At 39.9% G+C, this 25,668-nt stretch overlaps 1 protein-coding gene across 1 annotated transcript in view; it reads left to right on the top strand.

Annotated features, from left to right (window-relative positions):
• Positions 1–25,668, top strand: part of NEBL (nebulette) — a 345,724-nt gene that overhangs the window by 165,915 nt on the left and 154,141 nt on the right. Inside the window, exon 4 of the mRNA XM_028114189.2 lies at positions 9,587–9,694. Coding sequence (XP_027969990.1) covers positions 9,587–9,694 — 108 coding nt within the window. The remainder of the gene's footprint in view (positions 1–9,586; positions 9,695–25,668) is intronic.

Genomic DNA, 25,668 nt, shown 5'->3' on the forward strand with positions numbered 1-25,668 from the left:
TAACCTTGCATGATATCTTCCGGTTCAAGATAATTTCAACAATATTCTAATCTGTGTGTGAATTAGGCGGTTTATTTTAAAAATCATAATCATGTAATGGGATGAGACTGGCTCTCTCTAAAGGATTAGGAGTTAAGAGAACACATGTCCAGAAATCAAAATTCATAAATTGTCCGAATTATTAAATGTTATTTAAAAAGTAACATGGCAATATAAAACAGCAGTAGTCAGGCTCTGTGAGTCAATTACTCTTCAGTAGTATATCAGGTATTAGAATATTAATTGTTTTTTGCTCCTTTAGTATCCGAACGGTTAATTGGATGATCCTTTAGGTTCCTGAAAAAGTTAATCGTCACCAAACACTTAGTTTATTCCCCAGAGTAATTTATAACTCATAGGCAGAATTTGGTGGATTAGTTACATTTTCCTCCTGTAAAATTCCTGGTGAAAATATACATTATGTGTATATAATTTAGGCTTCAATTTTCTTCATTAATGTAGATATGATTTTCTGGTTTGAATCAATATTTCCATTAATACTACAGTTTTGGGAATGGCATTCTCTGCCCCGGCCTGATCTTTCCTAATAGAAAACGTAAACAATTGTTTCTTTCAAAAAAAAAAAAAATACCCCAAACCACGTTTTGAATGAAAAGTGTGATAGTTTTTGTCCCTTTTATGGCACTGTAAGTCCCAGTGCAGATAATGAATTAGCTAAAATTTTAAAGTTATGCAAACTTTCTGGTATCTTCTACTAAGAAATATTCAGTTGGTTCCACTTTCCTCTCTGCTTATTTACAGGACACTGTCTCTATCTTATGTGTGTTCAGTTTGATGGTCTTCGCTTGGTATTTTTTCATTGTCAGAGGAATTGAAGGGTAATGTCTGGGGAGGTCCAGACAGAGACTTCGGTCTCCTATTCGCTCTGTCACCTCCTCACACTCCCTTTCCTCATCGATGAAAATGGGCATTAAAATGTGTACCTGCTGGGATTTATCTGAGGATGATATAGGCAAAGCACTTTTTAGTTGTTTTTTCATTTATTTATTTATATTCTATTTCAATCCCCAAAAGACTGAAGGAGCTCCCCAGTGCAGGGGCCCCTGTGCTGAGATGGGTTCTCTAGCTATTTGGCTACTGTTAGTAAGTCAACACATACCTGTGGGAGTGGAATGCTGAGCACTCCTTACACATGGCAGCTGGCCTTCTCATCCTGGCTCTGCTCACATGATACAGAAAGGGCTCAGGGCAGTGCCTGGGACGTAGAGAGCTCATAGATGTCAAGTGTTATTACCATCACCTCACTGATTCTCACAAAGGTGCTATTGATACTTATGCTTATTTTGTACTCAAGGAAACTGAGGCTCAGAGAGATTAAGTAACTAGCCTAAGGTCACACAGCTAGTAAGAGGTGGAGTCAGGGCCCAATACAAGTTTGTCAAAATCCTGAGCCTGAGCTCTTAGGGGCATAGGGGTGATTTTTAATTATAGGAGCTTATTGAGAAATCGGTTAAGATGTGCATTATGTATTTAGTGTACTTGTTAAGAATAAAATTTAGATTTCAACGTTTTTTTGAAAGATTTTATTTATTTTTTTGACACACACAGAGAGAGAGAGAGAGCACAAGCAGGAGGAGCAGAGGCAGAAGGAGAAACAGACTCTCCTCTGAGCAGGGAACCCCATATGGGGCTTGATCCCAGGACCCTGGGATCATGACCTGAGCCAAAGGAAGGTGCTTAACTGACTGAGCCACCCAGGTGTCCCTAGATTTCAATGTTTTTTAAGTAAAGGAACTCCAAATCTGTTGAAGCTGGATGGTGAATATACATAAAATACTGACTAATCTGTAAATATCAGTAAGTACCTCTGTGAATGCGATGGAAGGCTAATTTAAGGCTTAGAAATCTATGAATTTAAAAAGATTTAATGCTTTTTAATCATGTTTAAAAAGGTAATTAAAATTTTAATTTCATTTAATTAACCATAAATTTACAGATTATGAGATTAATTTAAAGAAAAACAAATTCTCTTTTGAGTTCATTTGACTTAACATTTGTTAAAATTAACTTCATCTTTAAAAAAGCCCTCAATCAGATTTTCCTTTGTAGTTGTTTAATTCCCGTCTAGTATTGTGAGATTAGCCAATTTACTGCATTTTAGATGTTAAAAATAACAAAACTAGATAGTAATCAATCATGAAATAGTTATTAAGCTTTTAATATATGCTTAACAGCAAGTGAAATGTGATGAGATAGAAAGAAGCATATGGTCCACATTCTCCAGTACTTTAAAATCTACAGAGCTATACACGATGGTACATAACTGAGTGCTAAATTTTGCAGATTGAACTAGGAATTTTGCATGTAGTTTAAAAATGATGCAATGCTCACAGTCCCCCCTTGAAGAAATGTAAAGTTATCCGTCATGTCGTAAAAGATAATAAAATTGGTCATTGATTTCATTGTATCAGATGGACACTTTTAAAGTGAGAAATAAAGAGCACGATAACATGAATCAGTAATAAATATGCTTGTAGATTTTAGGCTTCCGTTACCGTATTCTGACAAGGTAAGCTGCATAAGAGCCAAATAGTGTTCTCCTTTTGCTTACCCTTCGGCCCCTGGATTCTTAGCCCTCTGGTTTATTGTGATAGGCCCAGGACCCCCTTGTACTGCTACTGTTCCTCATTAATCCATATTTGCAATCCCTTTTGCAACACCCTTTCTCCCTCTCTCGATTTCTGTTTTTCCAGCCTTTTTGCTTCACCTCTGCATTTGCCACTATAGCGAAACAGCTTCATTAAGATGAAGTAATGAATGACTAACTTAACTTTCTGCATATGGACGCCCACTGGCCAGGTCACTCACCACTTACGGGAAACACAAGTTTGGGTACCTCAGCTTCCCCGTTTGGGCTCTGTCCCTGCTTTCTTTGAAAATGCTTTATTGTAAAATATTCGATCAATACAAAAGAATATATGGAATATCCATGTAAGTTTTACAGCATGATAACCAAAGGATTGCATGTGAATCTACATTCCAGTAAAGCACATGAACATCGGGACCAGTGAAGCTCCACTCACGTCCTTCCATGAGCAGATCTCACAACAACCCTGGATGTTGCCCTTATCGAGTTTCTTTCCCCCCTTTATGTACCACCCATGAACGTATTCTTTGCTTCTTTCCCCTTCAACAAAGTGTTTCTGAGATTTATACGTATGGATCCAGGCAGCTGTAGTTCATTTATTTTCACTCCTGGGTAATATATATTATATGAATATAATATAATTCACTCATTCTCCTGTGGATGGATATTTGGGTTGTTTCCAATTTTCTTTTTCTTTTCTTTCCTTTTTTTTTAAGAGAGAGAGTGTGCTCGAGCAGGGGGTGCATGAGGGGTGGGCAGAGGGAGAGGGAGAGAGAGAGTCTTAGGCAGGCTCCACACCCAGCATGGAGCCGGACATGGGGCTCGATCTCACAACTCTGAGATCATGACCTGAGCCGAAATCAAGAATCAGATGCTTAACTGATTGCACCACCCAGGTACCCCCAGTTTTCTTGATAATACAGTGTTATTAAGAACATGCTGGTCTATTGCCCCTCAGTGCTCACGGGCAAGGGTTTCTAGGAGATGAGAATACAGCTGCTGGGCTGTAGGACATGCTCATCTTTGACTTCACATCCGCCTCTGACTTACTCTCCTTTTAGTTCGTTGTCCGACAATTTATCAGTCTCTGGTTGCACCTGGTTTCTTTCACCCGACATGGCTCCCTGGCTTTTCTGTGTTGTGGTTTTCATTTTTTAAAACATGTCTTTATTTATTGCTGCCTATTAATAATTATGGTATTTGCAGCATTTGGGGGAGACAATTTATATCTCAGAATGAGCAAATAATTCAATTTGCAGTTCTGTTTACCATTTTGCCTTTGAGGAGTCTTCCTTTTCAGTCATTGTGAGCCTTTTTCTTAAGCTGGGCCAGAACCACCCGGTGTCCAGGCTCTTTCTGTGCACTTGTGAGTGCTACTAGCTGATGAGTCCAGACACAGTATCACCGTGCACGTCCAGGCTGGCAGAAATGATCATATTAAGCAACAAAGGTCATTTTTGAAATTTAGTGGGAAGGACAAAGCTAATATTTGCTAGTGACCTTCTGCAGGCATGTCCTTGCTTGATGCTTTCATATGGTAACTTTAACCTCCCAAACATTATGTAGCAAATTGCTCTTTTTTTCGTTTCCCGTTTTCTGTTTTATAGCTGAGGATCAGGAGTGTTAGAGAAATTGAACAAATAAAGATCACAGGACAGAATTAAGGTTTAAATTCAAGTCTTTTGGTTCTTAACGTAGGGTTCTAATCTGTAGTACAGGAAGACAGATGCGTGCGTGCGTGTGCGCGTGCGCGTGCACAGCGTGTGTACATAACATGTCACTATAATATCGCATACAGCATGTGAAATACATTTCTAAGTTCCTTCTGAGGAAAATATGTCAAATCAAATTGCCTATTGTGTGTTTTTCTTACCTTGGACTTTACGAATGCATTTTCAGAGTGCCTTTGTTCAGTCTTGAAGAGATGAGCCGAGAGGGCGCCAAGACTGCATTACTTTCCAGCTGTGGTTCATTCTTTTTCTAAACTCCTAGTGCATCTTAGTTCTGTCCTCCCTCCTCCTGCATCCTTCCTGCCCTGCACTGACAGGAGTACACAGCTCCCCGGGTCGGTCTTCTGGGGAGGCCAGGGGCTGGGGCTGGGCCCAGGAATTCTCTGTCTTCTGTGGTCCTGGGATGGCTAATAGTGGGCAGTTGTGGGGGGAGAGGGGCAGAATTGCCTGCTCCCTAACTGGTCTCCTGCTACTCTCCTGCTCCCCTCCAGTGGGTTAGTGCCTGTCAAACCGGAAGTCCGGTGTGTCCCTGCCCTGCTTACAGCCCTCCCCCCTCAGGTCCTACTGAGATGCCACCTTCTCACTGGGGCCTTCTCGGACCGCCCTACCTCACAGGGCAGCATCCCTGACCCTTCTCGTCTCATCTTCTTGCTTTGTTGCTCTCTTAGTACTCACCACTCACATACTGTTTATTCAGCTTCCTTAGGTCTTGTGTCTTTTCCGTCTCTCCCACTATAATGTGAGGGCCAAGAGGGCAGAAATCATGACTGTTGTCTTTGCTGCATCCTTCCCGCAGCTGGAACGGTACTTGGCTCATAGTAGGTGCTCAATAATTATCTGTTGAATGAACAAAGGATTGAATGGGTGTACATTTGAGGGGATTCCAAAGAATGACATTCCTAAGATATACGGCCATTGTTATTCATGAAACCGTCATGAAATGCTTTTTAACAGGAGAGTAGGCAAGGGGCCAGAGATGATCATTTTCTATCCAGTGCTGAAGTATAAGGGAAGAAAAAGCATTTTTGCTGGGGAAAGAGCTGGCGTTTCAAAGGGCAGCCATATATGAGGCTCAGTGAATACTTGAGTTAATGTTAACAAAGTTAATATAGGACAGCACTGCATGTTGGTGTCACCCCAAATCCATATATAGAAACCTAATCCTCAAGGTGATGGCATTTGGAGGTGAGGCCTTTGGGAGGCAATTTGATCATGGAGTCTCTTGTAGAAGAGACCCTAGAGAGCTCCCTTACCCCTGCCATCATGTGAGGACACAGTGAGGAGATGCCATCTGTGAACCAGGAAGCAGGCTCTCACCAGACCCCGACTCTGCCTGCCCCTTCATCTTGGACTTCTCTGCCTCCAGAACCATGAGAAATAAATTCCTATTGTTTATAAGCCCCCCAGGGTATGGCATTTTTGTTGTAGAAGCCCAAATGGAGAAGTACTCTGGCTAGCAATTTCTTTCCCCAGTCTGATCTACATCTACATTTGTGTTCCTTAGCTTAATGTCCTGGTCTTCCCCTGTCTGCACACCCCTGTCCCCACCAGATGCTCCTACCAAATGGAACCATGTCCCAGTCCCTGTATATGTGGTTCCTCTCCTACCTCTGGAACTGGGCCTCTCTGCTTTCACCCCTCTCCTTTCTCGTCTTCCTCCCTTCTTTTTCTTCATCATTTGTTAATCAGCTCCCTTGGGCCACATGGCTATGCTGGGTTTTGGAATTAGAAGGATTGCTAAGACTTTGCCCCTGTCCCTGAGTTCCGTGTGTTCTAGAGCGGGGGACTGTGACAGCACTGTAAGCAGTTCAGGGTGATAACTGCTCTCATAGGCGGGTGAAAAGCTCTGGGGGTCCAGACTGGGAGGAGGCCAGTTCAGCTCACAGAGGAGTGTCACTGGTACTGAGCTTTGATGAATAAACCGAATTATGCTTCCCATGGGCTCAGCGTAGGGAGCAAGAGGGAACATTCTGTCAGTGACAGGGAACCCCCAGTAGTCTTAGGAGAATGCTCTTCATCCAGTTCTTACAGATTTGCACAGTGTGTGGTGTGACTCTTGGCAAAGACAGATTGTCACCCAGCACCTGCACAGATAGGGTTCAGAATTCATCTCCACCTGTATGATCACTAGATGACATATCCGAGGTGCTATGTAGGGGTCTGATCATTGGCACAAATCCAACAACAAAAAAATAAGTTTCTGTTCTGGAGTAGTTTGAGTAAAATTTGTAAATGTAAACTACTGGCTAATTCTTAATCTTTTTTGCTTTGTTAGCTGTAATCTTCCTTATTATTATAGAACTGTTCTCTTTAATGTCTCATGACAAATATTAGATGATCCTTTCACATCAAGCAAAACCAATATAAGGCTGGCAATGCTGGGAATTTGCACAGTCCCTTATTCTTTCCAAAGTTCTTTCTGGTGTTTTCTCTCATCCAGTCTCTACAGATCTGTTAGTTAGGAAGTTACTAGAATCTCTAATTAGAGAGGAGGAAACTGGCTCAGAGAAGCTGAGGTGGCTGGCAGGTGACAGGGAGGGGATGAGAATCCTAGGTTCTTGTCCACTAAAGCTGTGCTTTTTCCAAGATAGAATCCACTGTTTTTTTGTAAACTATTAAATCTTGTATCACAGTAGGAAGAATCAGTGGAGAAATTCACATGTTCATGTTTACTGGGAAGCTTGTACGTGTGTAAACATTTTGGGCATGGTGAGAGTAGGTTGTATTAATCAGAATCCTTTATAAAGAATATAGGTTATAAAGGGAGAGACAGATGAGCTCACTAACTGATAAACCTGGCGGCTGATGAAGACTTCCTCGAGATCTCTTGCTTTGCTTGCCACGGTGTTGGCTTCGTCATTATTGGGGGGTGGCTGGATGACCATCAGCGGCCTCAGTGTTACAGCCTACTGAATTAGCCAGAGCTGGAGAAAGAGCACCCCTTTCTCAAGGGTTCCAGCAAAATCCCAGATCTGGGGCTCATGCACATATGCTGGATTATGGGTCCAGTATAGGTCAATCTCCAGGCTCAAAGGTGCAGTATCCTTATTGGCAGGATAGGGTCGTGTTGGACACACGAAATTGAAGAGAAGAATCCTCTTGCCTCTGCCCTCTGATCTCTTTTTGACTGGCAAATCATCAGATGCAACATTTAAAATTAGACCTAAATAGAGAGGATGTAAGTGGGTGGGAGACAAGAGAGGGAGTGACTGGCTCCAAGCTCCCTGCATGCGGTAAAGGAGTCCTGGGCGGGTGGCCTTTGAGCTTGGCTGTGGATCCTGCCATTAAAAAGGATTACACCTCTTCTAAAACTCTGCAGACCGGTTATGAAGATGATTGTATACTGTTCAAAACTAGTCCCTTAATGAGACAAGCCCGAGTCAGGTGATTCTCCTGTGTTTTGCGGATGTGGGACGGACAGTTAAATTGTGATCAACTCAAAACCTGTGGCTCTGTAACGTGACGGGTTTTCTTTTCAGTTCGTGCTTTGGGAATTGCCGTTTAACAAACAAACAAACCCTTAAACTAATCCTCAAAAACTATATGATTGTGCCTTCCGTGAAACTGGTGTTCAGGTGTTAGAACCTGGCTTACGGATTTTTCTCCTCACTTCTTCATGCCTGTCGCTGTTAGAACCTTGTCATCTTTGCTACTTATTTTATGACTCTGTGTCCAGAGCTTATGTCAAGCGAAGCTAAATGGCTTCCTTGCTTAGTTGGGCATAAAACCCCGAGATGTGTGGGTGTGAGTATCTTCACTCATGCTGGGGGATTGAGGGGTACAAGACTAATTTCATTCAGCACTTTTCTGTGGAAGAAAAACTATGCAGGTTATTTGACCACTTATTTATGGAAATTTTAGTACTTTTATAAATTTAGATGAAAATGTGGAGAGGAAATGAGATATTCTTAAGCTACCAGTGATGAGAGAATTTAGACCTTTCTATTTGTAGCCGTCTGGGAGTTTTTTTTTTCTTTCAAGCTTTTCTGGTAAAAGGAAATTTTTCGGTAGCCCCAAGGACAACAATACCTGGGGGAATCGAGTGTTTAAACACAGACATGACTCAACAAAACCAGTCATTCTGTGCTCAACTAAGTGAACCTTTCAAATTTACACAGAAAGTTGCACTTACAGAATTGTATTTTTATCAGCCACCCGAAATGTTAGCTATTAATTTAAGTGCTAATTGGAGCCTAATAATTATGAATGTAAATGGGGAATTTGGAGGATTATGTGGGTTATTAAAACTGTGTTTCCATATTACTTAATATTTAGATTTTAAAGAAATAAGAACAAAGTGCTGTAGTGTGTCAGTCATTAACAAGCAGCATATTTAACCGGTGTGACAGTTGTTGTCATTATGCTAATAATGGGAGATGGGGTTCTAGTAAGATTAAGCATTAGCAATTCCAGTCCCTCGAGGAAACTGTAAAATTCAGCTTCACTGGGTTGTAATTAGAAAAGAAGTGTATTTAAATACCGGAAAAAAAAATCTTAGGTACCTCGGCACACAGTGTGCCAGGACCATGTGCTGGAAGTCTTTTAATCTCTAGGCGTGGCTTATTTTATAAATATTTCCATACGCATTTACATACTTGACATATACAATAGAACATTGTATAACCATATCCATGTGCTTTGCCTTACGAAATAGAATGAACATTTTCTAAGGACAGGGCTAGCTGCTGCTGATTTTGTAGGTCTTCTTCCTCCATAGTGCAGTGCAGGTTCAAAATGATGCTTCGTCACTGACAAGATGGGCACGGGAGCAGATTCAGCTGTCTTTTCCCACACTTTTTTCTTGAGCAGTAGTACAACTATTAATGGCGGTAATAATAACCATTATGGAGCCCTTGCTTGCTTGCTCATGGTTAGGTATGTGTCTTAGGACATTTGATCCTATCCTTATGACTTATTACATGGCCTTATTTAAATATTGTTGCTCTTATCACCGTTTGAAGGATGAGACCACCGAAGTGCAGAGTGGTTAAGTGACTTGCCTAAGGTCACACAGTCGGTGGCCTTGCTGGGATACCAACGAAGCATCGGGCTCTGCTCAGCGGCCTCTCCCTCTGCCAGTTGCTGATGGAGTTGTGACTGGAGGCATTGTCCGATTTTAGCTTCTTTGGCCCCGACCCTTCCTGAGTGGGATTTGTGACTCCTCGGTTTACTTTTCTTTTCGTTCTTTTGTTCTCCTGCCTTCTGTTAGGTCAAGTACAAAAGAGATTTTGAAGAAAGCAAAGGGAGGGGCTTCAGCATTGTTACGGACACTCCTGAACTACAGAGGCTGAAGAGGACTCAGGAGCAAATCAGTAACGTAGGTGACTGCTTGTTCGGTGATGTGATCACCCTGACTCGTGTGTCTGGATGGGAGAATGAGATTGGGACGTGGAAGTGTTCTTGGTGCTACAGAGTGCGAGCAGTGCTCAGCATGCTCCTCAACTATGCCAGGTGCAATTGTTAGATTCCTTCCCTTTGATTTCGTCACAGTTATCTAGAGCCTAACGCTTTCATAGCAATGACTATGTTTCTGAATATATACTTAATTTATTTAATTACGGTGATTTACTAAATCAATTTCCTAAGTAAATCAATTTAATTAAATAAATTAAAAGTGTATTTAGACGTACAGTTGTTGCTATTAAAAGAGGTCTTGTAATTTAGCATCTTCTTCCATTTTTAATGGTCCTCAGATTTTGAATTTTTCCCAAATGGGGCTTTTATAGTTAAATTTAAAAAACCTGACAGTTCATTTTTTTATTTTATTTTTTTTTTGCTGGGGGTAATCATATAAAGAGTACATAGAAGGCTAAGTATCTTGAGAAATCTTATACTTGCTAATTTTGTGTATGTCAGGTTTTATACTTTAAACATATTTGTTGAAACAATGCATTACGTCTAATTTTGGAAATAAACATTTACATATGAGGCTACTTTGGATTTGAAAGCTATGTCTTGTTAAGTAATATATTTATCTTGAAAAAGAAAGTCGAGAGTAGCAGAAGTTCAAAACCTTTTAGGGACTGAAAAGTGTTAATTCTATACTACCTAAAGGTGGATAAATAGCTCCTCTTCACTTTTGTAATTCATGGCTATAATTATGTTTCTTCCAAAGTTTTATATGAAGTTTGTCAAAATGTAATTTTTTTTCAGAAAAATACCAGTTCAGTGTTAGGTAGCCAAGAGGACAGATGAATAAAAATCAACAACTGTGTACATGATATAAAAGTATGTGCAAATATGTAAGATTCATGCCATTTTTCATGAGAAATGTATTTTGTGTGTTTCTTGTACAGTCACTGAACTTTGTGTAACCTGATGTAAATGACATAGCCTTAATTTCTAGGAAATGTTTAATTAGCAGATGGTTTACACTCACTGATACTTGGCCATCATCATTGTACATAATGACAATTTGGAGAAGAATTGTCGTATATAATTTGAGAAAGAATTATATTGGTGAAAAGTTCAAAACCAGAATGATGTGATGTTTAAACAACTTATTTAGGGAGTCGGAGGAGGCAGAGTCAACACTTTGTTTTCCCATATTCCCTAAGGTTTATTCACTGTTTGCTCTTTAAACGGACATCTTATTTTAGTAAGGACTTTTTTTTCCTTTGAAGAGAGAAGGTTGAAGTTTAAGGGTTCGTGTCTTTTGTTCCCTTGTTTTTCTCTCCATCCCAACAACCCACCAGTCATGCATTACTCCCCTCATCTTTCTTCCTGTTCATTCTTTTTTTAAATTAAGAAAACTTTTTTTTGCTTTTCAAAGTGAGAGTTAGAGAATTATTCCACCACAGTTACATAGAGTAACATTTCTTTCTTTGGATTATTTTTGGAGAACTTAAAAAGAAACAAAAATAATACTGCACAAAAAAAGTTATATCATAAATCATAAACTATCACAGAAATTTATTTCAAAAAGAACTAAACATTTCTACTTAAGACATCCACGGGACAGCTAACATAAGGATTGCAGTCAATTCAAAGGTAAGCCCTTTAATTTATATTCAAATTAAGTCAATATTCATATTTAATAAGAAGAACTGATCATTTCACCAACCTTTATCATTAGCAGGAATATACATTTTATTCAGTACCAGAAGCTGTTTGCAGATCCATTCTTAATTATGCAAAAAACCCTTATAACACAGGTACGTATAAATCTGTATGTATCATACACGTAGCAGTATATGCAAAATACCATTTGGATTAAGCCTATAATTTAGACAACACCAGTTCTTAAAAGAATATAATTTAGAGAATATCTTAAATTTTTTTTTTTTTTTTTTTTTTTTGCAATTGTCTTATGTTAACACCCATAGCAGCCTTCCAAGTGGTTCTTTTAGCCATGATGAGGTGTATTCATGTTTGGGTAGCAGTAAAGAATATTGATTTCATAATATTACATTAGGGATTTACTCTTGAAGAAAGGAAACTTAAATATTCTGAGGTCTAATGAATTTACTATTCATTTATAAGGCTGCAACTTCATGAACTTTTTCCGTGACCTCACAGGGTTTTTCCATATTACTCAAGGATCTTTTTTTTTCTATAAGAAACTTGGATTAATCTGAAAGGTGGTACTTTGGTTTAGTCCAGTTTTCCACATTACTTTCAGATAAACCCAAATACTGAAACATGTGGGCCAAATCCAGACAGATATTTTTGACAGTGGCCTGGACTGTGTCTGTTTTGAGAGGAAAGGGGGTGAGAAAATGTCCAGACTGGTCTCCACCGGAATTTTCCTGCTAGAGAGGCTGGGATGAGCAGGCTCATTCCAAAAATGATAAGGCGTATGACATTTGAGCTACAAGTTATTATGGGTTGATGTAGGTGGGTTAAGTCAGGGTCTTTGCAATCTTTATTTTTCCATTTGCTTCATTTTCTTATTTGTTTTGACTTTTGCTTACTTGTTTTGCTTACGTTATCTTTGACTATTGTATGGATCTTTCTAAGCTGTCTTTAATCCCTTTTGGACTAAAGAAAGTAGAAAGACATAAAACTGAATTTAATGACACCTCCTAGGTGTTTGGGGTAATGTGTTGTGGATGAATGGGCATTTTTGATTGCTTGTGTGTGTGTGAGTGTTATGAAATGTTCTCTGCCGCTCTCATATTCATTTGTGCGGGATTTGATATCATTTGGAAATAACCACTCAGTCTGCATCTGTTACTGAGATGTGGGATAGACCACAACCATAAATTTGAAATTGTGTGTAATGAAAGGGGTGAGCGTGGGTTTAGCCTTGACTTCTTTCTTTTGGGGTCTGTAATGACAGCATATTGAATCTGGGAGATTTATTAAATGCTGCAATTTAAAATTCTTCTGTTATATTACTCACTTTGTATAGCTGCAGGAAGAATAAGAAAAGAGGCAGGGTTTCAGAATTTACTGAATGGGTGGAAAGAAACAGAACTGGTTTCTAAAAAAAAAAATTTCCACACAATTCCAGAAAATGTTTAATTGTGTCCTCCCACACCCTGCCAGAGTCTGGGGCAGAAATTCAGAAATGGCAGAAATGACTTAACATAGCTTCTCATCGTCTTTGCTTATGGATGTTTTAGGGAAATGTTCTTAAAGGACAAGGTACAGACTTGTATTGAAGGAAACTGTGTCTTTGGACATTTTCAAACACCCTCTTTCCTATTGTCCTCATAGCTCTAGCTTGTGTGGGTAATTGCAAAGGCTGTTTTTAATTCAGGTAGTTACCACCTTCAAGTTTACAAGCAGTGCATTCAAGGTACCTGTAGCAGGAGAGCGAGGCAGAATCACTGCCGACATCTAAGGGACTCAGTCCAGCCTTGAGAAGATTATTGATGTATTTCATTCTGCCTGTTTACACACTGATTTAAGCTGCACTTTTAATTAGCTGCGATAGTCTATAGATAAATTGTGAAATAAGATGGTAAAGTCCAACCCCAAGAGACTTTTACAGGCTCTGTGCTGTAGATAAAATCTAGATGTTTATTTTCTAATTTATTTTAGGTAATGGAGAAATATATGGAGGGGAAGGGAAAAAAAAACCCCAGATGACAAAATCCTGTATTTTCTAGACCGGCTGAAATAGTAAGTATACCATTATGTGATTTGTCAAGATTTGTATCTATCCTTGACTCACAGAGGAAGTGTGTGTGTGTGTGTGTGTGTGTGTGTGTGTGTGTGCATGCATGCAGCGGGCCTGTGTGTGTTGACTTCAGTGAGAATCTTTAGAACCCCCCTTTCCTTAGATCACTGGTCCATAGACAGCACAGACAATAGTATTTTCATTTGCTCTATATTCTTTCCCTTACCCTGTAGTATCTTTAATTTTGGTTATCTTTCCTATTTCCCAAATACCCTTTTTTACTGCCATTTTCTATTTAGCATATACATTCATAAGACGCTTACTTGCTTCACAAGAAAAGCTAAGATTGAAGCCTTTTAAAAAAATTATAGAGAAAAGAATCTCTGTAATTTGATACTGAAATGTAATTATTTTTAGTTTTTTTGATACAGCTATCTAATTTTTCATTGACTTCTTAGAATGCAAAATAAATTACGTGCCCATTAATAAGCTTATGTGGATACTGATGATTTAGTTCCCTGAGATTTTGTGAGTTAGCTTCCAAAATATTAGATTATGGGAGGTAAACATGGCCTAATAATTGAATAGCAGTGTCTATGGGCTATTAAAAGATTTGATTCAAAGTTAGACTGAGTGTAAGGGTGAGCATGAGGGTAGGGATGATTATCTAGGGATCTGGTCTCTGTTTGTAATTTAAATAAATCATTTTGACAGAGACTGACTGTGGCCATGTTCAGGCTGCTGATGGTGTGAAATTGAGTTGTATGGTGGACAGAATACAAGCAGTCAAGAGAAATCCCCAAAGGCAAAATTTGTTATGTAATTGGGTCAACTCATGCATGAGAAATGCATGCTGATTGTAAACTGGTGGCAAAATTATAGTGTATGAGGCAATTAGGTCTTATATAAACCCAAACAACCGATACAGAAGGATTTCTCATCCTTTTTACATTTAGCGAACATAAAAAGTTTTTGTTAAAAGGTGAGGGAGGTAAAAATGAGAAAGACATTCAGTGTTGACATAGAGTATTTGTTTATTTTGTTCCTTACACAAGAAGCATAACAAGAAGTGTTCCTTACACTTATAAGCAATGCAAAATTTATATGAAATCTTCTGATTTTGAGTAGTCAAGTCCAGTACACTAAGTACTTGGAAAGGAGAGTAGTATGGTATTTTTGATATGACTCATAACTGGGTTGATGAACTCAGATGAAATAACAGCTAGTTATTAGGTCAGTGGTTTAGATTTAAGCCCTTGAAGGCTAGTATTTTCACAGAGTGTGAATTTGTATGTCACTCTAATGGATTGTACCTAATCTCCAACTTATCTCAACTAGTAACTCTGGTGTTTTCTCGAGTCATCGTGGGTCGGTAGCATTATCTTTAAAGCAAAACTCAAATATGTCCAAGAAAGTGACAGGGCAATAACACGTATTTCCTTATAATACCTAACACATGTATGAATGCTTTATTTGTTTCAAAACACTTTGACATACCCAGTCTAATTAGATCCTGTGAACAACCTCTCCTCAGGGAAAGTATTTCTATAAGGAATACTTAGACCTTCAGGAGAACAACATACAGAAAATCACCTCTTGGTCCTTTCTCATGTCCAAATCCATGGTTTCCCTGACACCTGGTTTTGCTTTATTTTTCCACCTAGGGCAGAACTTCAAAAGTTGATCTCTTCTTTTTATCCTTGGACTTTTAGCCACAGTCACTTAAAGAAACAAGTAATCCCAGACCAGTAATTACTTGTGCCTGGCAAGTACGAGAGTTGTAGCTCTAAAATGGCATTGTCTCAAGGGGAGGTGGGGAAGGGCCCCCCTAATAAAAGAATTAACACGCATGACTTTTTTTTTTCTTGGAAACAGAGATTAAGTATCCAGCCCCCCATTTCTGAAGATCCTTCTTTTGTGAAATCCCTTTCCCCCGTTCCCTTCTTTTCGCTTCCCCTGTGTTCAGGCCCTTTCTCCTGCCTGAGTTCCTGTAGGACCTCCTGATGGGCCTTCTCTCCTTCCAGGCTCCTTCTGCTGTTTTTCCATTGTATCTTAAACACTGTCACCGGATGAGTCTTTCTAAAATATCTCTTTCATCAAGACCCTAGTTATGAGTCATTAGGAACATCCCTTGGAGTGCCACTCTGCATAGGACCAAGTCTCATCTCCAAAGCTCCTTCATTTGGACTCTAAGGACCCTCCACGATCTGCTCCTGAATTGTTTTTCACCTTATCTTTGACTGTCCGTCAACACTGTTCCTCCATTTCTTTTAGGCCTGACCAGCTTACTCTTTTCTGGGCTTTTGCATGAGTCATTCCTCTTGTTTGGAACAATTTCACAGTGTCTGTAAATGACCCTGGACCCACACGCAGACCCCAGCTACAGCAATCTTTCTCATCTCCGAACCACAAGAGTTCTTCGCTCAACGGTGCCCTTAGCTGTCACGCCCACTATTTCACACATCATGTTCCATGGTTCGGTTTTAATGAGCATTTCTCTTGTTATGTGTTTTACCTCTTCAGCTTCATGAAGGCGAAGATCATCCACGCCTTTTTCAATTTATTTTTTGTATCCCTACGAATGCATATCATGGTGCTTTGTACTTTCTTGTCACATCCTTAATTTAGGCCCTCCCTGTCCCTTGCCTGGGTTGTGGGAATGAGTCTCTAGGCTGTTCTTGTCTGCCACAGTACTGCCTCTTCTCCCTCCTGAGCTGTTCTTGTGGTTTCTTGCAAGTTCCTAAAATGCACATTGGATCATGTCACTCTCTTCCTTCAAATCTGTCAGTGGCTCCTTGTTGCCTTTGGGATAAAATGCTAAACCTTTAGCGTGGAATCTGAGACTGTCCCTGGTTGATTACCAGCTGAGATCTCCAGCCTGGGTGTCCCTCTTGGACCCTGAGCCCTGTACCCTTCACGCTTCCACCTGGAGGGCTGTTTGTACCCTGTCCCTATCCATCCGATGCCCAGATGCTGCCTCCTCTTCCCTGGCGTTCTCTTCTTCTTGCCACTCTGGGAGTCTGCATTATGAGTTATCTTCCTGCTAGACTGAACTCTATGAAGAGTCAGGCTGTCTTTTTCTCTGTAGCCCCAGCGCCTGACACAGAGCAAAATCTGATAAATGGATGAATTAACTTTTTGGGCCAACATATCTTCTTCCCATGGCTTTTCACTGTGCCCAAGGCTGCTAGCTCTGTGATGGCTTACCCAGGACTGTTCTAATAAACACACCCATTTTGATGCCCCCTAGCCTTGTGTGCATTTCATCGTATAATGGAGGTTATTACAAGGAGTTCTAATATTTCTAGATTTATTTTAATCAAAACATCTCTTTTGGATCTGCATAGATACACATTGATTTTCTTTCTTAAAACTCCCGGTTCTTTCCGTAATTGTATCATTCTGTAGCACAGCAAAGTTGCCCAATAAATACTTGTTCAGTAAATGACTGAATTCTTTTGAGGGTATTATTTCCTCAAGTTTTTTTTTTTTCTTTTACTTTTTCAGAAGAGTCTGCCTTACCATCCACTTCTCAGTCTAGGCAAATACAATATTTCCTAGGATACACACCACAGTAGGGTAGGGAACTATCACATCCTTTCAACACAAACTTGCTAATGCTTAGAATAGTGCTTGACACATAGCAGGTGCTCAGTAAACATATGTTGCATAAGGGCACCTGGGTGGCTCAGTTGGTTGAACATCCGACTCTTAATATTGGTTCAGGTCATGATCTCAGGGTTGGGAGATCGAGCCTCGCGTCCGGTTCTGCCCTGGGTGTGGAGCCTGCTTAAGATTCTCTCTTTTCCCCTTTAAGATTCTCTCTTTTCCCCTCCCCCCACTCGCTTGCACACACTCCCTCTCTCTAAAATAAATGAATAAATCTTTTAAAAAAGTATGTTGAGAAAGTGAATGAAGCAGTAATATTTAAAATATTGACTAATTTTGCACATTCTTTCTCTTGAAACCTCTCTTTGCAAGACAGTTCTTAGCTTTTAAAATTGCTTCGAAACTGTGTTGCTTCATAAACACCTATTCCTCACTTTCTCCTATTTTTACTTAAATACTCAGTGATTTCTGTAGTTTCATCAAAAGTTTATAGCAGTATTCTCTCAATAAAGCAGGAACATTTGCTTTCTAATGTGGCATCTAACAACTTCCCTGTATTAGAAATCCAAGGACCGCCCCTGTTTTAAAATGTCATAGTTGGGAAATTTTTTTGGTGTCTAAGTACCTGAAAAAAGTGGGGCTTGCATTAGTCTGCTCAGGCCACCATAACAAAATACCACGGGCTGCAGGGCTTCAAACCACAGAAATTTAGTTTCTCACAGTTCCGGAGGCTGGAAGTCCAAGATCAAGGTCTGGCAGGGTTGATTTCTGGTGACAGCTCTATTCTTGGCTTGCAGAGCACTTTCTTGCTATGTCCTCCATGTATGTGCATGAGAGAAAGAGATCTCTGGTGTCTCTTCTTCTTGTAAGGACACCAGTTGAATTGGATCAGGGCCCCAGCCTTTGACCCCGTTTAGCCTTAATTACCTTCTTATGGGCCCCATCTCCAAATACAGTCACATTAAGGGCTTAGGGCTTCAAGATACGAATTTTGGAGGGACACAATTCAGTCCATGACAGGGCTTAAATGAGAAATGATCTGCATACATCATAGGTTATTTTGAGATAATTAAGTAACAAACATCTTGTAATTGTAAGCTACTATCATCAGCCAGTTTCTTTAGCATAGGTAGATTATACCACCTATTGCCATCCCAGGAAAGTGTCTATATCCAGTTTTTAGATTTTTTTCTATTTTCAAACTGAACAATTTTAACTAAAAAAGGAAAAAAATTTCCTTCTGGGTCCTATATCCAGTCCTTAATTGGCCCTTGTGAGCCTCTTCTAATTTGTGGTCTCGAGCCACGGTCATTTATAGAAACAAAGATAGTGTACAGTAGTAATTATGTTTTTAAGTTTTCCAGGTCTCGTTGGAATTATGGAGCTTGGAATATAGGTTTCACATGTCCTGTGCTGGCACTTTGGCCTGGACAGATGTAAGGGAAAAGGCGGGTAAAGGTGTGACAATAGAAAAGAAGTATTCCTACACCACTGGGAAAGCCGAATAAAGATGAGCTTTTAAAAAATGTTGCCATTTCCAGTGCATTATACAGATTAAAAACTTATAAAGTATCTGAATTTTCTTCCAGATTTTATTATACCTTTTGGGACATACCTACAGTGAGCACATACTGAATGTTAAAGAAGAACTGGCAATCTTACATATATATTTGTGGAGTCCCCAGATGCGACTGTCATTAATAATTAAGGCACATCATTATAATTTCAGTGGATTTTGCAGGTAGGTTTAAAACCTGTTGTTTTTCCAGTTAAGTGTAATGGTCACATGTCATTTTAACTTATTTTATCATGAATCAAAGGAGACATTATGAAGAGATTTAATTAGAACCCACTGGTAACCCAAGCCAAGTTTATACAATTAAAGAAAATTGCACCATTGGAAGTTAGAAGCAAGAATGTCTTTCTTTTTGTAAGCATATGCAGATATGTCCTCTAATTTGCATTCCATTTCCCTAGAAGAATTATGTCATGAAAATTGCTTTCCTTTATTTTTTGCTCGTTCTTTCTACTGGAGCTTCCTTTTTCTTCCACCATCGTCAGGCCAGCACTATAGTCTTTTTTGTCTTCTGTACGAAGTGATATGCAATGCTCTTTGTAAAAGGGTATGTCTGAATTTCTGTTTGAAGGGCCTGTTGCTTTTGTGCAGGAGCCCCAGGCTTTGTTCCAAGGACAAGAAGCAAGAAGTGATGCTCATTTGTTTGTTTGTTTGCTCATATTTCTGATTGATTTTTCCTCTAGTGGCTATACTACCTGTTATAACAGAGTCAACTTTTGATTTGTTTGAATTCAGCTTTTGTGTCATGGCATTCTGAGAACAATGAAAGTGGCAGAGTTTGTCAGTTCAGGAAACTATGAAATAGAGTCGAGATGTAGAAAAAAGAATTAAAGAAAGAAACCTTAAAACATCATTCTATTCTTCTTAACACGTGTTATTTTTGATAGCGGGAATTGACTTCCCCAAGACAAAGTGATGTAAATATTTACTTTTTTGTGTAATTATGATGAGAACGTGGAGGGCGAGCAGCATTTCCTGCTCATGTTTGAATCTTCTAGAACATGGTGCTTTAACTACAGTGAATAAGACAGAAGTGGAAGTTGCCTTCACAGTTACCTTACATGGGCATGTGTTTGTTCTCTAAACATTTGCTGTGGACATCACGTTGCACCGGGCCCCGTTGATGGCAGAAAAAACGAGAAACCACGTTTTGCATGGTGTTTATGCTCTTGCTCCGGTGCATGAAGTGGCTGGGGAAGGTTGTCACCGGAGCAGGGGAGTTTTAGGCCGCTGTAAAGGGGAGGATGAGGGAAGGAGATGGTGTTGAGAGGAGCAAAGGAAAGAAGGAAGGACTATGATAAAGTTCGGAGCACCTAGCGTCTACTTGTCAGAGTGTCGAGGAAGACACCATTACTGAAATGTAGATTGAGGCCAGATCGGTGAAAGAGTGGTCCTAGATGTTCAAATATGCATATTTTTGGTATCTATAAAACAAACAAACAAAAATCTCCAAAAGAAACCACTTTTGAAAACAAGTACTGACTTAACAAACATTTTTGAGTATTTACGAGACACCGGGCACTTTGCCAGGAGGTGGGGGGGATAGCATGAGAAATAAAGTAGATATGACCCCTGACCTCACAGAGCTTGGTGTTTACCCTCTCACGGGCATGCAGATAATTGCTGCACGGTATGATAAATGCTTGATAGAGGGAAACACTGTGCTATTATCAGAGGGATAACTAGCCGGCTTTGGGAAGTAAAGGAACGGAAACCTTGCCAATGCTACTTTAAAATAGTTTTTGAGGGATTTTACTGAATCATTTTTTTGAACTGTGATTCCTGCTGTTCTTTTGTATAATAGGTACCATCAATTTTGCTTTTAAGTTTGCCTGTCTCCCCCCAACTGTTTTCTCTATTCCCTATTTGCCTGTCAGTATGGGTGTCCAGAAAATATCATTCAACACTAATCAAGCCACAGATTCCATATAAAATGTAAAAAATGCATTTTTATAAAAGAGTGTCAATCAGCTTATTAATTTCAGGTTGGGTAAGAAGATCAATATATAAATATTTGCATTCACTTAAAAATTCAGACACATGTTCTCTGAATTTCAGTTTTCAGTACTCATGAATTTGAAAAGTATTGAAAGTAAAACTATGACCATTTTTCTTCATCTCTTTCATACTCCCACCCTCTGTAGGGATAGTTTTGAATTAAAAGCTTTTCAAGACTGGGTCCCAAATATTGAGAAAACATTTTGCATTTAAAAATACACATGGGGGCACCTGGGTGGCTCAGTCGCTTAAGCATCTGCCTTCGACTCAGGTCATGATCCTGGGGTCCCAGGATAGAGCCCTGCGTCATGCCCCCTGTTCAGCGGGGAGTCCGCTTCTCCTGCTCCCTCTGCCCCTCTCCCTGTTCGTGCTCTCTCTCTCAAATAAATAAATAAAATCTTTAAAAAAATTAAAAATAGACATGTATCTGAAAGAGTCATATATACACGTGCTGTGTATGTTTTGCATACCAATGTCGAGTGTACATGCACGTTTGAGTGGAGAGTTACTGAAAGCTAGGGGTAAACACTGGTTTGCACTGTTTGGTTTCCACCTTCAGTGTTCTTGGCCCAATCTGTGCTGACAACGAACCTCTGGGATATCCCCTCAGTGCTGTGGGGTCTTTTCCTGCCAAATATTGTTCTCTTGCAAGATTAAATAGCTGAATCAGTGTGGCCTGAATCTTGATCCTGCTGAGAATATTAAGACTCCTGCAGATTGTAATACAGATTAGCTGGTGAGAGCTCTGTTGGAAAAATAAAGTGAGTTTCCCTAAATGAATTTAACAACTGCTGTGAACCTTTTTGTGTCCTCTAGCATGAGTGTGTATGCTGGCAGTTAACCACTTATTTCCCTCATTTTCCCCAAAAGTTGCTCCTGCCCACTGTCTGGGCATTTACTGTAAACATTTTCATAACTTTATTTCACATTTATGTTTCACCAGAATAAGGCATTGAACATGTTAAAATGATTCATTATTGTTCATCATTATTTATTTAAGGAGGAAAACCATTTTTTTCTGAAATTATATGATGAATTTAACGTTACTTACATAATTAAACGAACCACATCACTGGCTTATTTGGAGAAAACTGATCAGCATGTTGCATTTTGATCATGGGCTTTATGTTATTGGTCGAAAAATTGCAAAATATTTAACAAGAGGCCAGAAGGACAGGATGGCCAAAATGATTTACATTGTTTCCAACCTCCATTCCATCATTATCCCTGCTTCTAGGGTTAGATCATAACCTTTGAGGGTTCTGAATCCCACAGAGATTATGATGTGTCCCCTTAAATGAAATAAACTAAAAATATCAACACCAATAATGCTGAACTTGAAAGCATAGTACACACAGATAACCCGGAAATGAGTAGTTGCTAGATTTTCTGATTGCGGCGGGCTTCTGGATAAGTTCATCGAACTCTTTTCTATTTTCGGGGGCCCTTACCTCGCATGTGTACGAAGCATGTGCTCATCTGCTTAGGAGGCAGCCCTCCCATCTGCTGCCTACACGGTTCCCGTTTGTCTCCTGACAGCTCGAGTGCATGCATGCGTGTGTGTGTGTGTGTGTGTGTGTGTGTGTGTGTGTGTGATTTCTCAGTACAAATGTCTGTGACTGATTTGTTGATGGCAGAGCATGACACAGTGGTAATACTGTTCACCTTACCAGCGCCATATTTACTTCTGCAGATCCCTCCATAGGTTATTACTGTGATTATTACTTTTAATATTCTAAAAGTTACATGATTAGTTAAATTACTTTTTCTTTAAACTTGTTGGCGTAAATGCACCAAACACTGGGGGTAAAAATGTACCGAGAGAAGGCACAAGAAGAAGGAAGTATGTTGGTTTGGCAGCCTTTAGCGTGTCTTCATAAAATAGCCTCTATTTTGCAGTTATCCCATATGAGGTGTTAGGCAAAGTACTACCTGAACTTAATTTCTGGATACTTTGGAATTTAGCTCGCAGCTTCACTGTCAGTAAAGAAGTGGGGTCAGAATGGAGGTCTTCTGTCCGCTAATCTGGTTTGCCTTTCTTTTTGGACACTTGACTCTTGGAGTCACGTTGGTGGCATTGTTGAAATTTGCAGTCCTTCAGAATTTGAATTTCAAGGTGCATTATAAAAAACAACTCTTAAATATTAAACTGTAAGCCCTCTAAAACATTATCAGTGGCTTAAAAAATTAATCAGTTCAGGTGGACAAAAATATTAATGCGTTATCCTTAGCAAATGTCAGTGGAATGTCCATTCCTGGGATTTTTCAATATTAAGACTAAATCCCCCCTTTAAATTGTGAAATCTATCACACACACAAAACAGTCCACAGAAACTTATACAGAGTTTAAAGAATAGCAATAAAGTGGGCACCCGTGTACCCACCACCCAGCTTAAGAAATGGACAATTTTTAGAAAATTTTGAAGGCCCCTGTGTTTCCCTTAGGCTTATAGCTCATCCCCCTGAGTAGCTACCAACAACGTAAAGGCCACAGCATCTTAAAAACACGGATTTTCATAATGAAATGATGAAAAGACAGTATGAAAATCCAATTGCCATACATGGAAGCAATTCACAGATTTTGGAGAAAACCTGTTTGGCTTCTTGCACCATTAAAGTGCACATAGTCTATAAGGACTTATGCTCATTCAGCATTTCAGGACTCAGGTAGGAGCATGACAGTCTCTGTGTCACTGGGCATCCTTCTCTGTGCTCAGATGACACCTACTCCCTGAATAGATGACAAGGATGGGAGCAAACATTCACGAAGGCCACTCTGTGTTGGGCACAGCCTTTCCCATTTATTTCATCTGTCTTTCTCGGCAATCCCTAGCAGTAATTGTCATTACCCTCATGGCACAGATGAAACAAAGCTCAGAGAGAATGGACAAGTTGCCTAAACGCATACAGCCGATAAAGACCAGAGCTGGGATTTGAGTGCAGGTTTTTTTCTGACTTCAAAGTGCAGGATTCTCCCTCTACACCAGAATTTTGAGATCATTACTTACGTGTGGTGTCTGGAGCCCTTGTACCAGAGGGCAAATGTCAGAGATAGGAGGTTTTTTTGTTTCTGTTAATGCAGAAGTTGATTTATCCTTAAATGGCATTTTGGAGGTCATATAGTGATATTAGGACCAAATTTAGAAGTTTCCAATTTCTTAACATCGGGAACAGAGCTTTATGAGTAGAACCTTTCATTCAAATGTTCTTTATGTGTTGACATACAGAAAAGTTTTGTATGGCCCCCGGAAGAGTGAGTACGGGAGTTATTCATGTGGTACTTGATGTTAGGTTTTAATGCCTGTTCCCCTGTAGGATATAGTTACCTTTATTGTCCTACTCTCCTGTGAAGGGGCCTGCTCTGTGCTTGGCACTGTTTCAGGAGCTGAGGATACAAGATTGAAGCATAGGTCTCTCCCAGCCTAGAACACAGAACACAACTCCCATAAGTGTGTTGAGAGAGGGAGCTGCGGTTTGGAACCTCGCCCCAGCTGGGTTTGGTGATAGTCACAAATGGCTTACACAAGAAGGTGGCATGAGACGAGTTTCTAAGAATGAATAAAGATAGAAGCAAGTGAGAAAGAAGTGATGGTGCGCAGCAGGTGGCAAAAATGTTCCGCATGGGGGACTGGCATATATCAGGAGTTGAGAAGAGACTTGTGTGGTGCGTTTGAGGAACTGTGAGTACAAATTTTATCCTGAAGATTTAGGGGAGTACCTGCAAGATTTTTTTTTAGTAAGGGAATGACACCAGATGGTAGGGTCACTCTCTGTATAAAATGTTGGGAGTGGTTTATGTAAGCTTGTTGTCAACCTGGTCCTTCTCTGGGTGGGATTTCCCTGTCTCCGTGGGATTTTGAAACCCCTCGTCCCAGGCTGTCGGGTCTGGGATGGTTATAGCACCAGTATTTGTCGGGGTCTGCTTTGGGAGAACAAAAGAAGAAAAGAATGAGTTCTGGTATCTCTGTATTTATGCTATGCCGATAAAAAAAAAAAAAAAAAAAGCTAAGCAGTTCCATTGCGTGGGTCTAGAATTGAATGACAAACGTTGAGCACAGGTGTCTGTGTGGTATGTAAATAGGGCAGTGGTGTGTTCACGCCCCAACTGTGAGACAAGCCTGGGATGGCTGGTCTCCGACACAATGTCAGGTTGGCAGGGTCTGAGAGTGTAAACCCGTATAAATATGTATGCCTTTAGCATTGCATGCAAATGCTACATTAGTTCCATACAAATATGGAGAGAAAAATCTCAGTTAACTAAACTGTCTGCAGTGGGGGGTGGGGGTGTTCTGGAAAACTTATTATTGTGTTTTAATAAAGGTGAAGCCTAAACCTTTGTTGCTTTGTCAACAGTGTCCGACAAACCAGAGGGCAGCTAAATTTAACTCAAAAATGTAACTGCCTTTTGCTCACTGAGCAGGCCAGAGGTGACAGACGTTGATCAGCACAGATCACTATATGGGGCAGGCAGATGGTCGAAGAGGTGACCTCCGGAGTCCCTGTTATCCTCAGGACACTGTCTGGAAGTGATATTTCTGGAAGTTTATGAGGATGCTTGTTTGAGACCTTTGACTACCTTTGGGTCCTCAAGTCAGAATCCACAGGAACAAAATCCTAGCAGTCAAATTGTTTTGAATGACTTAGTTTTATGTGTGTAAGGAATTGAGGACTGGATCCTAGTTAAAAGCAAAGGAAATTCATTTTGAATTGTTGCAAGGTATGTGAGTAAGAAACAAGAAATAACTTCCTACGATATGTGGATTTATGAGAAAGTCTTAAGGCTCTTTTGACTTTTAAAATGACCTATTTTAGCAGAGCATTATATCTCCATCATTATGCCTCTTTTCTCCTATGTCTCAAATGGGAATGATCATAGTTGATGCTTATTTTAAGTTGAGAGGATCAATGAAAGCCTGATGGAAAAGCCCTTTGTGTGACGCAGAAGAAAGACACCATTATGTAGAAATGTGAAATCAAGCTCTCTCTATGGAGACAGGTGCACGGAGGGGAGATTGGCTTTCCTTTTGGGCCTTTTATGATT

Source organism: Eumetopias jubatus, unplaced genomic scaffold (assembly GCF_037043125.1).
Source record: "Eumetopias jubatus isolate StellerSeaLion01/CBP00866 unplaced genomic scaffold, mEumJub1_p1.0 scaffold_8, whole genome shotgun sequence".
Classification (NCBI taxonomy): domain Eukaryota; kingdom Metazoa; phylum Chordata; class Mammalia; order Carnivora; family Otariidae; genus Eumetopias; species Eumetopias jubatus.